The sequence below is a fragment of the Pteronotus mesoamericanus genome, unplaced genomic scaffold, assembly GCF_021234165.1.
Source record: "Pteronotus mesoamericanus isolate MK-2021 breed Mesoamerican mustached bat unplaced genomic scaffold, CSHL_Meso_final contig_502, whole genome shotgun sequence".
Lineage (NCBI taxonomy): Eukaryota > Metazoa > Chordata > Mammalia > Chiroptera > Mormoopidae > Pteronotus > Pteronotus mesoamericanus.
Window position 1 is genome coordinate 7,899,488 of NW_026555187.1, and position 16,646 is coordinate 7,916,133.

Below are 16,646 nucleotides of genomic sequence, written 5' to 3' on the forward strand. Positions count from 1 at the left end.
TGTTTGTCCACCGTGTTCATAGCAGCCTTATTCTCAAGAGTCAAACTCTGACACCTGCTCCAACATGAAGGAACCTTGAGGACATTATGCTGAGGGAAACAAGCCACTCCTAAAAGGGCAAAAGCTAAATATACATAGGCCCATGTATTTGAGGTACTTGGAGTAAGTGGTCGAACTGATAGAGACAGTAAGTAGACAACGGGGGGCCAGGGCCTGGGAAGAAGGGGAAATGAGGAGTTGCCGTTCGAGGGGACAGAGCTTCAGTTTTGCGACATGAAGAGAGGTGTGTGGCTGGGTGGCTGTGGGGGCTGCCCACCGACGTGAAGGGACTTACTAATTCTGGACTGGACACAGTGAGGGGAGTGGGTTAGGACGGCCAGTTTTACATCGTCTGTGTTTTACCACAATTAACTTCTTAAAAATGAGAAGATAATATCAGGAAAACCCCTCCTGGACACCTGAACACCAAATATTTCTGAGGAAACCTTTTCAGTGAGAGTCACTCTGTTGCTTGTTTGGCGTTCTTGGAAAATAAAATGAACAAAGAACACGTCAGCACTTAAAATGGTCAGATAGAGGAGACCCGAGTCCCAAGACAAAAGACCTGGGTATTTAGCAAATGAGAAATAGGCTGGAACTGCCCTTTTAACAGAAAACATCCTGCCAGCGTACACACGGGCAGGGGGGCCTTCAGAGACGCAAAAAGAAGTCTTGTCCGCCCCCCCCCCCGACTTTTAATAGAGGCTGCAAGTGCCGGAGCAAGAGGACTCTTCTTATCCTTCTCTCACATCGGTGAGACAGTCCCTGAAATCCTCCTCCCATGGACTATAGCAGATGACCCTGAGCCCCAGAGGCTCAGTGGATCTGCAGGAGCTTCCAGAGACAGAGCACAGCCCACGAGAAACTACGTTGATTTAGAGCTTCTCTCTGAAACCACAGAATGCAAACCAGTATTTTTTTTTTTTAATTTTACCACACACAGGTCTTTATAGACAAGATTGAGGTGGACAGCCACAGTAAGGATTCTGTTTTCATTGCTGTTTTTGTCTTGTTCTGTTCTGTGTCGCTGGTTTTTTCCGAAGAGGACTTTGCGTTTTTACACTAAAGCTCCGCAAGCCCTCCTCCGCTCTTGCACGCACACGTCCGTCCACAGGAGGACGGCCCCGTTAGGCGCTGTGACTCACAGCGAGCTCCGCCGGGCGGTGCGCTGGCCTGGCTTTCTAGAGTGGGGTGGGGTGCCCAAGCAGTCACGAGAGCACGCTGAAAAGACAACTGAAAATAAAAATTAAATTTATGTTTCTAGAGAGATCAGGCAGGACTAATGTAACATGGAAAAAGAGTTCCCAAGCTGGGGCTCAGTCTTCAGAAACAGAAAGCGAAGTCTCAGCGGGGGCTGCCCTATTGCAAAATACAATGATATTCAATTAAGGGACCACAAAGAAGCAAAAGCTATTTTTTTAATATTTCAAGCAACCTGTTAGAAACTGAATATCTGCCCAGGATGCGGTCACATGGACTAAGTGAAAGGTCAGGCTGTTTTCTGGTTGAGCTGGAAGTCGATCATGTCAGCAGAGTAACATGACAGAGCGTGTCTCATCGGGGTCAGAAACCCTGATTGGCCACTGATGAGCCCAAGGGCATTTCTGGGGTGAGATTCTTCCTTGCCATTCTGTTATGTGTCTTTGACTAATAAAAATGGAATGACAGCTGAATTAGTACTTGTCAACTGCAGTTCGGCAGAAAAAATTTTGCCAAACCCCGGATTCACAGAGGAAAAAAACAAAGGGGGCTCGGGAGGTGAGAAGTTCGGGAACCGCGCTGGAGCCTCCTCTGGCCCTCCCCCGAGCACGCACCATTCCCTGGGAATACACAGGGTTCCCTGGGGCCACCGTGGAGCGTGCCTGTTGTGTGAGAAAACTCCGGGAGAGACAGTGTAAATTAACTGCATCTGGTTAGACCGAGCCAGGAGGGGGAGGAGATAATTAGTTGGCATTGTAGGAACGAGGGCAAAGAAGAGAGTTCTATATTTACTCAGAGGAAATCCAAAATAGACTACTTTGCACCCGTTTGGTGTTCGCGGGTGATCTGGACGACTCCCAGTCAGTCAGCAGGCGCCGAACCCGGGTACCAGACACACAGCTCCACCAAACCTGCGCTGACGCAACCCACCAGCCCACCTCTGACGGGGGAGGGGAGGAAGCCCCGGGAAGCCCGAAAGACACTCCGCAGCAGTAAAACAGGACCCTGGTTTTACTTCAAACAAAAGCCCTGCAATGAACAAACCAAATAGATGCATCTGTTTATAATAAAATGGGTTGTCTAAAAACCTGATACTGATCAATTTACAGTACCATTTGGTGGGTATGTGTAGACACAAAACATTTCGGAAGTAACACATATTTCAAGTGATGCAGAGGCGTCACGGGGCTGTTTTACTGTGCAGAGGATGGGAAAATAAATGCCACACTCTCATAAAGCTCCACAACACACTGCCAAGATACAGTTTCCACCTTCTCAGAAGAATTTAAGACATTCTGACACCAACAACAAAGGCATCAAATGTGAAAACCTTTTCTCCCAGAGATGCAAAAAGGCTACTTCCTTTTGTCCATGTGACACGTGTGTTGCATGGAGGACCACAAAAGCATATTCAGCTGTAGGAGTGGGTGCAGGTGTATGCAGTTTCTTGCCGTAAGAGCCGCTGCTGAGCGCAAATTCCCTGGGACGTGCAGTCACGAGAGGTAAGGAGCAGGTGAGCATTTACGGGTTCACAAGTATTTCTGAGGCTGCATTATGGGGTGTTTATGACAAGAAAAGATGTAACAATGATGAGGTTAGAGTGCCTGCTTGAAAGGACAGCTGAAGTTCATGAAAAAGACTAGGTGAAGATCAGACAGCGTGGGCCACACGCTGCAAAGGACAGGCTGTGTCTAGGCTGCTCTCGTTCCCTTCCGATCCCCCCAGACGTTCCCGAGGGCGGCCTGGGGAGCTGGGAAGGGACATCCCATGCAATCAGCACACCCAGCTCACAGGAGTCAGGACAGAGTGTGCTGGGGGAGGTGATGGTGCCGGTGAGTGGGGCACAGGCCAGGAGAGGGGACACTGTTTCTCGTGCCAGCTCTGCCCCAGCCAGCTGCGCACACATGGGCAAGACCTGTCACCACCCCCCGGTCAGTCTCTTCATCTGTCAAAGGAGGAGGATACTGACCCCAAAGAGGTCTTACAGCTCTTCAATTTTAAGCGTCCATGCACTTTCAGGAAAACCAAAGAAACTCCGTATAGTTCCCTCACACTGGTCTCACGTGGACCTCCTGAGACGGCGAAGTCGCCATGCACACCTGACACACATCTTACACGTGGCTCTCGTCCTCCCGCGAGCATCTCAGAGAACTCTGCGCGACCGCCACACTGTTTCTGTCGCCTCCTGAAGCCCAGGGACACGGGCAGTGCCCTCCCGCTCCTCCCTCCGTGACGCCACCGAGGAGCAGAGGTGCTGAGCGCCCGGTCCAAGGTCAGCAGCTAGGACAGAGTCAGGGCTCCAGCCTGCTCCTTCCTAGGGCTCTGCTATACTTTCCACGAAGAAACCAAGCTGGCTTTCTGGGCAGAATGCCAGAGGTTCCATTCTCCCAGCTGAGAATTCATTGGGATATTGGAATAACAACTTTGGAGACTGTGGTCTCTCCAATCCATTTCAGGACCTGGCTAGAAACATGAAAACCCAAAGAAAGAAGCAATAGGGAATTATTCCGTTTTTTAATGAAAGAGAAAAAATTAGGGGTGGGAATATGGGATTTCTTAAAAATTACATGATTGCTAGAAGTTAATTTGGTATTTCTTCGTTGGTTTGTAAGTTCTGTTTCCAATCACAAAAACAGACAGCTGAGGATGCCTAAATCACATTTCAATGAATTAGCATCTTGTCCCAAAGAATCTTCCCCACTCTGAATATAACATGGAGCCCGGAATGCAGTCCCTGTGGTAGGAAGGAATCTCCCTCAGTGCAACGGGGAGCTTGTCATAATCCCCTACACCGTCATCTAAATTGAAAGTCTTCAAGCCCAACAGCCACCACTGAGAACGAAGAAGGGGCTGCCGCTTCGCTTGCGGCGCACTACCTCTTTTAGGAAGCTGACGGAGGCCCTGCCCTGCCAGACAGGAGAGGTGGCGACGCGTCGCATCCCTTACCACGCACACACCCTTTATTAGTCTGAAACCAGTGCCCCTGGAAAAGAATCCCGTCACAGATTTAGAGGTACAAGTTCAGAAAGGAAGGTTCGGACTTCCTCCAAGAAAGGCCAACTAGAGCAAGAAAACCCACGTCGAACCTGCATCACGCCTTAAGGATAACATGGAACAAACCTTACGGCAGAGCCCAAGTGATCAGTACTCAGAGTTGAGATTCACAACGGAAAGCAAGCAGAAATGATTCTTAGTCACTTTCCCCCTACCTGTCGATGATGACAGGGTCTGAAGGAGTCTCGTTTCGGTTTCCACAACTTTTCTTTTCGCAGCATCGACTGTAGATTGGGAAGGAGCCAAAAGAGTAAAAGAAGTCGGTTAAATTCAAGAAAATACAGTAGGCACACAGTGTAAGAACATTTGCAAAAATGCATTATGTCCTGGGTAGCGTCTTCACCATCAGCTGCTTGAGGGCAGAATTTGCAGCCATGTTTAAAAACAAGAGTGAACTTGAAACCCAAAGACACTCACGTGAATTCTCTCTCTGTGACTTATAAATTGGGGAATTCTTAGCAAATCACAACTTTCCCAAGAGCCATATTTGTAATCGGAATCATGGACAACTGGATTTAAAAATCTATATGGTTATTTCCAGCGCAGCGTTGAATGATTTTATGACTGTATATTTTAGATCCTTATGTCTTAATATATACTTGCAGAAAGAAGGAAATTGAAAATGTATAAAATAGACCCCAAGAAGCTGCCTGGATTATTGTCAACCTTTGTTCTCAAAAAATAAAAAAACAACAACAACAAAAACCGTCAGGGCACTATATAAACATTTATGCATTCATTCACTTCTATCATTTTCTAAATAGGAAGGAGGAGGAACAGAACTGTGATGTACATTTTAGACTAGGAAGAAAACTGTAACGTGATAGCTCCAGTCATTATCACCAAGTCCAGAACAGAAATGGCACTGTACGTGTAAGTCCCATCCCAAAAGTGCCACCTCCCTAGACTTGCACCTGTGAAGGGCTGGCTGCCTGGCGGACGCTGGAGAACGCAAGAAGGGAGAAGTCCCGGAACAATTACAGGGATAGGAAGGACTAGGACCTCGGGGCAGATGGCAAAACACTCCAATCCAAAGGGCCCTGTATGGGAGATCCAGACACTCATGAAACGGCGAAGGAAGCTTGGTGTGGAGAAGCGAGGGAACACAACCTCCCTGTGCAGCACCATCGCGGCCCCTCAGGACCTCGGACCTCTGCGTACCTCTCAGCGCACGTGAGCACAGGGCCCACCTCAACTGCACCTCCACGTGGCTTATGCAAAAAGCATGACCCTCCACCCTGGATGCAGAATATGTCTAATGCCCCTTAGCAACAGCAACACTGTATGTGAGCCTGCTGTCCCCATGACAGCTTCTCTGGAGCTGAAGGCCAACACGGCCCAACAGGAAAATTGTTAACAAGGGAATTGAATTGGGACCCTGGCACCTAACCCAACTCTGTCCCACGCTAGCTGTGTGGATTTAGTCTCATCTCTTTAACCCTTCTGGGCCTTGCCTCCCTATAGATCAAATTAAAATGTTGGACCAGGTTATCTCCAGAGTCCCTTCTAGGTTTCAGAAGTCCATGCGGCCATGAGGTTCGCGGAGCACCCTCCAAAAGTGACGACGGGGTGAGGAACGGAGAGTCGGGGGGAGCCACGGGTGAGCAGGAGCCCGGAGGCCAACACCCCAGCACCACAGACTGGCTCTCCAGTTCTCTGCAGAACTTTGACCACCTCGGATCTGCCCCAGAATTATAAACAAACAAACAAACAAAGAAATTTGATGACTTTTAAAATCCATCTCTCTCGTGCCATGACGTGTGGGTTATTTAGTGAACAATTTACCATTCTCCAAAAAATAGAATATACTTCAGAGATGCTAAAAAAATTTCGCTGAATGGGCACAATGAGGTTTAATGAAATTTACTCAAATTAGTAGGAAGTAAAAGAAAAATTGTCTCAACTTTCTTAAATACCAGAGCTTGCCCCTGGGACTTTCTGAAATAATATTTTGCTTTTGAAATTATATTAGGTCTTAACTTTTAATATTTCAATCCACCCCAAGATTAACACCAATAAAAAAGCCGGCCAGCTGCTCTGCGCCCCCCACCCAAAGTACTTGGGTCTCTTCCCAGCTCCTACACCCACCCATTTCTGTCCCTACCTCTCCTTTCTCTGTGGCACATGTCACAGAACTTTTGCAGCTCAGGCAAACCTTTGTTCTTAGCAACACAATTTCCAAAGCCCCGTACCTGCTGGTTACCTGAAGCCTTCGACCTAGACTCCCCTTTGACATCGTCAGCGTGTCAACCTAACCCAAATGTGTTTGATGCCGGGTACAATTTAATTGCAAGAGCACACACTGTCAATCTGTGTAGTTTGAGAAGGAATGATTCTTGGGAGGCCGTTTGCAAAATTGCTCAGCTGAATTCCGCTGCTTTCCATAGAGAGTTTCTCATGAGGAAAAGAAAAACAGATAAAAATATAAGGCTGGTGCCAGTGTAGTACCATGTGGGGATTCGGCTCAGGGAAGGAAATGATATTTAAAGAAAATGCAGAGAAACTTCAGGACCCAATCTTCTATTTTCCAACAGTGACATATTTAAGTATAATCTCTAATGTTTATAGCACAGAAAAGACTTAGAAGACACCCCCTTGGTTGTTGTACTACAATAATAAAGGGATAAGAACAAAGGATTGGACTATATTTGCCCCGTTTGAGACCTTCTTAAAACTTCTCTGGGTTAGCCAAAGCTAATTCTTGTTTTCTTTCTTTTTTTAAAAGAAAAGTTCTCATCAAGATGTCCTACTTATTCCTTATTTGGTTTCCTCAATGACATTCAGTCGTCGTGCCAGAATGTTAAGATAAGCAATGGGAAGTGGAGAGTGGAAGATGTTCATGAACCACCTTCCCCAAACCGTCGCTCTGGGATCAGGTCTGTGGATAGTTGAAAAAGGGACCTGGGGCCCTGAATTAGGCAGATAACAAACTCACCTCTCCCTTCCCTTTCCTAGGTCGTCAAAGCCTGAGTGACCAACTTCAGGTTCGGATAATGTAGTTAAAAAGGCTTTTTAGGGTTACTTCCTAACAAGCACGTCTGTAAGTCTGAAGTTCTTGTTCAGTGAAAAGGAAGGAAGGAAGGTGGGGGAGGAAGGGAAGGCAGAGAGGGAGGGAGGGAGGGAGGGGGAGAAAGAAAGAAAAGGGAGGGATGGAGGGAGAGGAGGAGGGAGGGAGGGAGGGAAGAGGAAAGGGAGCGGGGAGGAAGGAAGGAAAGGGAAAAAATTAGACAAAGGCAGGAGGAAACTGAACTTGGCACTAGGTAAAGGCTGTTCCTAAACTACCATGGAGAGGCTCAGAAGTGCCCTTTCTTCCTAATGAATGAAAATGAAAGCTCTTCCCCTGCTCCTCCTTGGCTTGGCTGGCTTTGGTTTATTTTATTCTAGTGCTTATTGAGGGAACCTTTTACCTGAAATCCTCTCCATTCGCTAATAGGCCTCTTTCATTCTCCTGTCTATTCACGGAGTCTTGACAGGGAAAGGGAAAAAAAAAACAAGTTGGGGTGGGGGTTGGAGGGAAGTGGGAAATTTCACCCCAATCCTGAATCTCACCTGAATTTTCAGAGGGGAGAAGAAAGCGGGGAGAGGGCCGGCTGGGGAGGAAGAACGCCCAGCCACGGACACGGAGTGTCCGGTCAGCCAAATTCCTGCTCAAGACGGGCGACTGGGCCCTTTCCCCTCCAAAATCGTTTTTAAAATTCAACCCTCCACTTTCAAAAATCTGTCTCTAATTTCAAACTCAAATAAGCGCACAGCATGGTGGCTTTTGTTTTGTTTTCTTCTCCCCAACTCCTCCCTGCGATTGCATAACAAAAGTGTCTAAATTCACACCATCTGGCCCATAAAGACACTGGCCCCACTGCCCGGCTGGCCCATCTGATTAGGGCCCTGTCTAGCCTGCGCCTGGTGGGGAAAAGTCACAGCTGTGGGCTTTGCTCTGCTCAATACAACTCTGTTATTAGCCAGCTGTAGGCCTTGAGACGACTTCTGTTCAAATTATAATATCTTTTAACCCTCTGAGCATCTGAGGGCACAGGGGTGGCTGGCAGCAACGTAACAACTCGCTTTCTCCTTGCTAATAGCTGGCAAAACGAACTAAAGCAGGGAAAAGGGGAGCGGAAACGACTGGAGAAGGCAGAAAAAGTTATTCGTAAAGCGATTTATATTGTTTCCCTCCTCAAAGCTAAACACTAATTTATGAACTTTTTGACTAAAGGTTACAGAACATAAAACCATGGCGGGAAATTCCCAGGTAAGCCCTAGAACACCCACCACACAAACGCGGCTGTGTGCCCAACCGGTGGAGAAACGGCCTCCGATCCCCCCCCCCCCCCCCCCCCCCCCCAAAGCCCGACTGCTGTGACTGGCTCCTCAGGCGTGCAGTAGGAACTTTCCTCCTAACAGGACACCCAGCCGCCTGGGCTGCCACGTGAACTGAGAACGTGCCTTTCATACGCATCCCACATGCGACCCCACCCCGGCTCACCTCCCCCCTCCCCCCCACTACAGACACAGCACCCACGCATGGATCATTTATTTACTCATAATTAATACTTGTTTTAAATTCTGCTTTGGGAAGAAAATAGCCGAAGATCTCTTCCCAGGTCTCGAACGCAGAGAAGTTACAGTATATTAAATTTTTATATTGTGTTACTAATGCAGTCTAAACTAGAGGCTTTAAAAATTGATGCTGCTACTTAAACAGCATAAAATGAGGAGGACTTGACTGGGCTTCAAAATAAAAATGTCAGCTTTAAATACAGCTGGATGGGGCATACAAGTATTACTTAAAATAATAGGTATGACTCTTCACACAATGGGCCAGTTTGGGGTGTTGTTTCCTTTTAAGTAGATAATCTTTCCAAACCAAGACATTTAAAAGTATAAAGAGAAATTTTTTTAAAGCACCCTTCCATTGACCAATGGAATCAAAGTGTTCTGACCATTTAACTTAGGTATTACTTGCAAGTTCATCTCAGAATTGTTTTCTTTCTAAATGGATCTACCAAGGGGCCCTGGACAACGAAGCTGCTCATCGGCCAGCGCGCCTCCCCGGGCTACTCAGCCGAGGAAGCCCCCTCCCTTATCTCTGGCAGAGTTGAACTTTGCATTTGGCAAGGTCTGTTTTTCTAATACTTGGTCAAAACCAAAACGAGCACGGCTGATTGTGATGTTCCTTCCTGGCTGGGCTGGGAGGGAGGCAGGACCGCCCGGCCGACCATAAAGCAGCCCGAGCCGCCCCACCTCGGCCTGCAGTTACCCAAGGGGGCAAGTCTGGAGTTGGGAGGCACTTGCTCAAGCAATAGCAGAGGGAGGGGGCATTGAGGCTTTCTCTCTAATCGGAGATTTTGGAGAAAGAAAAACATGTATGGAATAAATATTTACATTTTTGCAGTAAAACCACCTCCTCTTCCCAGAGTTTCTTTTTTATAGAAAACGCTCTCTCCTTTGCTGTGGGATCCCCAGTACCTGGCAAAACTAGGCACTCAGTAAACATTCTTTGAAAAAAACTGTATGGCTGAATTTCTTAATTTTTCTTACTTCCTTCTAGTCAAGAAAGAAAGACTCAACATGGAACATCTCGATCTCTGAAAGGACGGGCACAGGGCAGGGATTCCAGGAGACCGCCCCTCGCACAACTCAGCCCTCAGAATCCAGCTGTTGCTCCAGGCCCCCGGCGGCCGGGCACCGGAGGGGAACCCCCAGCCTTTCTCCCCCTCCTGCGGCCCAGCCCAAGAAGGGCCCCGGACAGGAGAAACCGTGGGGAAGGACATCCCTGGAGGAAGGGAAAGCTTCCTCCTGACAGGCCAGGGCCTGGGGCGGGGGGCAGGGGGAGCCCTGGAAGTGGGCGGCTGGACCCTCTGGTGGTCCCTTGCCCAGGCTCAGCCTCCAGTGCTTTGACTGGGCAAGACCCCTAGCGGCCCCTCCTTGGAAAGCCCCCCGGAGCTTGCCACACAGGCGGAAAGTACCTCGTTGAGCCTCAAGTGCCGCGCTGGAGCGCAGACCACTCAGGGAGAGTCCCCATCCCAAACTTGGCCCGGGCCGCCCCGTGGTGCCTCCCCTTGCTGCCCCCGGCGGCTGGACAGCAGGGACTGTGACTGTCCGGGTGGGAGAGGTCTCCCGAGACACCTGGGGACGGAATCCCGCGCGGCTCTGGGTTTCCTTTTGGAGATGCCCTCAGCATCTGGTCTTCGGTACGGGAGGGAGGCGCGCCGCGGGGACCGGCTGAGCACCTCCGCTCCCGCCCGTCTGTGCGGGACACCCGCCGCCAGCGCGCGCAGAGGCCCGCTCCCCTGCCCCACTTGCGAACCAACCCCTCAGGACGAAGTAGCTCTTACCTGCACATGACTTCGTGTGTCAGAAGAACTCGGCACATTTCTGGATTCTTGTTTTGCCCCTCGTAAGCTATGGGCTGCGAAAGAGGCAAGGGCAGGCAGGGAAGTTGGGAGCGGAGCGGGAAACAAAGAACGGGGGACTTCAGAGCAAGCCCAGGACGGGCTTCCCGCCCGCGCCCGCGGCGTCCCTAGGTGTGCCCGCTGGCGGCACAGAACCCGAGCTGCGGCCTGGCTGGCTCAAGCAAAACAATAACAGACGCATTTGCCCTGCAAGAACATATTTCTTGCAAAAGGCAATGTTTGGGGGAAATGAATCTCCCAATAATAGCTTCCTCCCTTCACCTGTTTGCTCTCCTCCCCTCGCCCTCAGCACCTCCCCACCCAGAAAGAAACAGGGCAGTTGGGGAGGGAAAGAGAAAAAACTTTTTTTCCAGAGTGGACAAGGTGAGAGTTGACATTCAAGGACAAGTTTAGTCTGACCCAGGAATGTGTGGAGGATGTGGGGGGTCAGGGAAAGGCAGGGGAGGGGAGACTGGGGCTGGAGGGGAGGAGCCAAGGGGACCGTGGGGCTCACCTGCTTGGTGACCGAGTCAATGAGCCTGACATACAGGTCCTGCTCCGTGCGGACACCTGTGGGGGAGGGGATACGCACAAGGTAAGGACCCTCAACCTGTCCCCACCTGGGGCCAGGCCCAAGAAGCTGCCTAGGGCCATAGGTGGACCAGTAGGATGACCGTCCCTGGGGGCAAAGACCACCCACGCAGCCCCCTGGCTCTGACCAAGCCTCCCCAAACCCTGCGCCCCCCTAGGCCCTGGCCACTTGCCAGCTGCTTTCCTTGAAAGGGACATGTACGGGCACCTGGACCCAGAGGGCAAGGGCGCTCACCGTTGCTGTAGAGGAGCTGTAACTTGTAGTGGGTGCCATTGTTGGTTTTCTCATTGCCTTGTTCCTGAAAAGACAGCCGTGTTGGAACCTCTTGTTTTCAAGGCTCTCAAATGAGGGGACAAGAAGAGGGCATGTCCCTACACCCTCCCTCAGCCTTTCACCCCCTGCCCAGCCCTGGGTCAGAGGCAGCAGCTTGTGCCACAGGACCACCTCCAAAACTTGCCAAGGCTCTTGGCCACTTCGCCCTCTCCAATCCTCTGTCCCTCTCCCTTAAAAATGGCCTCAGAAGTGCGGCCCCACCCGTTGCAACAAACAGACACCACACCAGCACTGCCTTAAAAGTCCCCACCCAACCCACCCAGCTCTGTCTGTCCTTAGGAAGTCGCAAGGCTTCTCTTGGAAGAGAGGGGAAGAGGCCAGTCATGTGGAAGGGCTGCATTCGTCCCTGTCCTGACAGGACCAGCACCTCTGGGGCCTCAAAAAGCAGAGACCAAGGCCCAGGGTCAGGAGGGATCCCTGGGGCACCTGCTCTGAGGTTCACATTGTACAGCAGGGGAGCCTGAGGCTCAGAGAGGGCAACAGATTTCCCTTCTGTCACACAGCGGCTTCCTTTGATATCAAATGCAGCCCCAAACCAGGTCTGGGTTGGGAGCCAGAAGTTAGGGAGCGAGACTGGGAGAGGAGTCTCAGCGGGTACGGCGGGCCAAGGCTGGTCTCTGGGTTTCCACCTGGTAGCTACCCCACTCTTCGGGAACAATCAGGTGCAACATAACGAAAATAACCCAGAGAAGGGCAGCGGAGCCTTGGGTATACTTGTAAACCACGCTCTAGTGGGAAGGACATTTGCGTGGCGTTAGTCCAAGACCAGGTTCTACTAATGACCCAGAGGTTGGGTGCTAGAGCCACTGGCGCCCCCGCAGCAAGTGGTGGGTGCACCGGAGTGGGGGCGGGAGGAGGTACACAGAAATCGACTGATTTAGAGGCTGTGAGTGAGAGGCCTCGATTTATCATCCTTGACGATGTGAACGGAAAAGTGTCACGAGTGACAGATGGAATCTTTAGTGCTTTGCAAGGAGGTAGTGATTAGGCCGCGAGAGGAAGAAGGGGACGTCAGCTTACTTTGTCGTTCTCCACAAAGTCTACGAAGGCCGTGCGCTCGATCTCCACCGGCTGCCCCTGCCTGTCGTACAGCGCCAGGACAAAGTGAAAGAAGTTGGATTTCCTCAAGTTGGAGGGAGGCTGCTTCTCAAAGTGGGCCCGGGACAGGGCGACTCCGCTGCGCAGGAAGAAACAGGGGGACACCAGACCCGGGAAAAGAGAAAGAGACACGATGTTACCAGGGCGCCCATGCAACACCGCAGAGGGTCAAGGGTCCATGTCCCAGGTCAAGAGTCCTGGACCCCTCGAACCTTTTTTCCAATTCAGGTTTAGATGAGGAGACTCCTTAGAAGAGTCTCGGTGGCCACAGGGGTCAGGTGGCAGGACCGACACCTCTAGTCATCCAGGCGCCCGCAGCTCACGGTCAGGCCTTTGGTAGAGAACAAGGATCCCAGCTGCACAGCAAGGCCCAGAGCCGCCCTCCAGGCAGGGACCCAAATAGTGTCCTGTCCGGCCCCCTTATCTAGCCTCTCAGGTGTCCACCGAATGGGTCAGGAATTGGAGCTGGGCCCCAGGGTTTGGGGAATAAGCGCCTCGTTACTTTCGAAGACGTGACCCTTTTCCGGCATCTTCACTTGAGTGCTAGTACCCACAACGCCCCAGCCACGGTATCTCCCGAAGGCGGTGGGTGGGAACCCCGTGGAGGGGCAGGAGGCCCAGAGCCCACGGCTCAGTCCTACAGGGAGAGGCCTCACCCCGTTTCCCTCGCTCTTCCGAAAAGTTGCGCCCCGGACAGTGGCAGGGCGGAATCCCTGGGACCATTCTTAGGGATCGAGGGCCACCGGGAACGACCTGATCCTGGGTACGCCGCCCCCAGAACTGCTGAGCTTCGAGAAGCCAAAATGTTATTAAGAGGCAGAGAACGTCCTCGCCTGGGACCTAGGGGAGCCTAGTTCCAGTCACATCTGCGGGCGGCGCCAGCCAAACCCGCTGACCGCGAAACCCAAGTTGGAGGACCCGAGAGGCGCCCTCGAGCTTACTGAGTATGTATACACCCCTCCCTGCCGACCCGTCGCGGCCGCGGATGAACTGGCCGCCAGATAACATTTAACAGCAGACCCGGGGCCCAGGCGAGCGCGCAGATGGCTGGAGCTGCCCCGCGGTGCTGGGGTCTCTGGGCCTCATGCCCCAGGGCGCGAGCACTTTTCACTCTTTTGAAGGGTGTAAAATTTTGCTAGAAAACCCCAATCGAGCTGCCTATTCCAATTTCAATAAGTACTTGATCCGGGGAAAGAAGGAAAGCAGGGGAGATGTCTTTAAAGAGCTCGGCTAAGGAAATGCGCCGCGGAGCCGCCTCCGAGGAACCGCCTGACTTGCCCCGGCCCGCAGCCCTGCGAGCTCCAGGCGGCTGCGGAACGCTGCCGGCACAGCGGCGCGCGGTGTGCCGGAGAAATCCGGGCGCACCCCGGAGCAGTCCGGGGCGTCCCGTCCGGGCTTGGCAGGAGGGAGGGCGCCGCTGCCCTCCCCGGAGCTCTGCGAGCTCTGTTTTCTGTCCTCCGAGGGTGGCAGCTGGTTCGCTGTACCCGGGACATTTGGAGCCCGACGCCTGCTAGGAAAGGACTTTCTCGGCGTTCTGTCGGGACTCAGAGGGGGACAACCAGGAGGGCGGGTGGAGAGGCCGGAGTCGTGGGAAGAAGTTCGTGGGCTCCTTGGGGTAAGGCCGCCTTCTCTCGCAGACAAGGACGTGGGGACCACAAATCACAGCTCCGCAGTGATGACGAGGGAGGGAGACCAGAATGTCTTCGCTCGGCGGCCCTCCGGACCAGGCGGTTACCATCTCAGCGCGCGGACGCTGAGAGACACTCAACTTCGGGGACTAGCGAAACTAGAGGCTGGTGATTCCCTGCGTTTGCGGCCAGCTCGTCTCCTCGCCTTCCTCCTTCTGCAGATTCTTCTTCCACTGTTACTCCCTCGCCTTTTCTCTTAAATTTCTTCTTTCCCCTCACCCCGCCTCGGTGCTCCCGGCCCACCGCGGTATTCTCCGCCCGGACCCTCCAGCCTGCCCCCTCCCAGAGCCCCCGGCCGCTCTGCCTCCCCAGGAAGCCGCTCTGGCCTCTCGGGCGCCTCTCGCCACCGCCGCCATCTGCCCGCCGGGCGCCCGGCCTCCAGGAATCGCCCGACAAGATGCGGCAGAAGAGGCGCTCGCCAGCGGCGCGGCGGAACCGGGCAGCCGCGGGGAAGCGGCTCTGGCGCTCACGCTCCTCTCCGGGCCAGGCCCTCCTCGCTGGGCAAGGGGGGCTCAGCGGCGAGGCGTTGGATGCTACTTTTTTTTCCCCCCCTTCCAAAGAGTGGTCTGTCGGGAAGCAGTGAGGGAGAAACACAAGGACCCAGGCAGTTCGGAAACTCGAGCGTTAGCGGCGGGGGAAGCGTTTCCCCAACTGCGCCGACCTGCCTGCCCGAGGGCGAGCCCCGGCGCGCGGGGCCGGGGCGAAAGATGCGGGGGAGAGGGCAAGGGACGCAGCGAGCGAGAGAGCGGGGGGAGGGGGACAGAGAGAGACCGAAGCAGTGGGAGCGAGCAGACGAGCAGGAGACTTTGGGAGCATAATAATCGTGCGACAGTCTGGTTACCTCTGCGCCGCGACATTGGCGTCCACCACGCCGACATTCCGGACCCAGGACCTGACCGAATCCATCTCGGCACCCAGTGATTTCTCTTTCAGAGCTGGTCCTCTTCCTAAAGTATCTTGGATCCCAAACATTTAAAAAGTCTGATCTGTCTCTTTAAAAATAAGAGTTGCACACTGTCCTTACTGTTCCCAACGTTGTCACCAAACCGTTTCCTCCAAAGCAATCCAAAAAAAGGGATCAAGTGCTGAAGTTTGAGTCTCTCGGAAAAAAAAAAAAAAAAAAAAGATAACCCGTCCTTTGCTTCCCGCGTGAGGTGCGGACTGGTGCAGGGAAAGTTTGGGTTCTGTCCTCCGCAAGTTCAGATCTGCCACCTCAGGCCCTCTGTCCTAGGTCGCTCGCATCCTTTCAGCGGCAACGCTGCCTCCAGAAAGTGATCACAATTTTGAAGCATCACCTGTTCTGGGAGAAACAGGAGGAGATTGATGGCCGCCTAATCTCTCCCCCTTCCTCCTGGTCCCCCACCCTCCCTACTCCTCCCCACCGCTCCAATTTAGAAAAAAAAAAATCCCCAACAGGATCAGTTGTAAAAGGAAGGGGAAGACCCAGAGCCGAGAGGAGGCGGTGGCTGCGAGCACCTCGGAGCAGGGCTGCAGCCGCGCACGGACCCCATGAATGGGTTACTACGGCCCTGGCCGCGGGAGGCGGAGCCGCTGCCCGATAAGGAGCCTCATTTGCATGGACGCTCGGGATTGGGCGACGCTGGGCAGGCCGGGCCGACGTCCTCCGGCGGCGCGCGCCACGCTCGGAGGTGAAAGGGGACGGAAAGCTGGGGACGCCGGCTGCGTCCTTGGTGTGCATGCGTGGGATGGGGGCCCCCAAAACCAGCTCTGCAGCCGGGTGGCCTGGGACGCACCCGCTCAGCCTGGACGCGGGAGCGGGGAGCCTCCGTGGATCCTGCCTTTAGATGCACATTTTTGTAGCCTGCGGGAAGGCATGTTCATTCCCTGGGCTTGGATCTGTGTGCGTGTTTGTGAGAAGGCGGAGAGTGTGGCCACATGTACTTGGGTTTTGTGCAAACGTTCCCCAGAGCAACCCAGTTCCCTGAATGGCTCTCCCAAGTCCCCTGGCGTTACACGGTGACACTCGGGTTTTGTGTGCGGTTTACAAGTTGTTGAAAGAGAAAGGTATATGAACGAAAGTAGGGGGCGCGGGGGTAGTACGAACAAGGCTCAAGTGCTATTCAAATAAATAGAGTGTCGGGGAAAACGGTCAAGGAGCTAAGGAAAATACCCGCAGGCGGATGCGAGTGAGAGTCGCACCCGCGCGGAGGAGAGGTCGCTGACAGATCGCGGCCGGCTTAGTGCGAGAGCTGCTCGGCCTCGTCCCAGGAGCCCCCGCCACCTCCCCCG

At 52.9% G+C, this 16,646-nt stretch overlaps 1 protein-coding gene across 2 annotated transcripts in view; it reads right to left on the reverse strand.

Moving 5' to 3' along the window:
* EBF2 (EBF transcription factor 2) overlaps positions 1-15,750 on the reverse strand; it is a 187,284-nt gene extending 171,534 nt beyond the window's left edge. For both annotated transcript variants that reach the window (XM_054578988.1, XM_054578987.1), the window contains exons 1-6: positions 15,238-15,750; positions 12,631-12,787; positions 11,512-11,575; positions 11,200-11,255; positions 10,629-10,702; positions 4,449-4,517 (exon numbers count right to left, since the gene is read on the reverse strand). In XM_054578988.1, the coding sequence (XP_054434963.1) occupies positions 4,449-4,517; positions 10,629-10,702; positions 11,200-11,255; positions 11,512-11,575; positions 12,631-12,787; positions 15,238-15,368 (551 nt within the window). In that variant the 5' untranslated portion in view covers positions 15,369-15,750. The remainder of the gene's footprint in view (positions 1-4,448; positions 4,518-10,628; positions 10,703-11,199; positions 11,256-11,511; positions 11,576-12,630; positions 12,788-15,237) is intronic.
* Between the last annotated feature and the right edge of the window lie 896 nt (positions 15,751-16,646).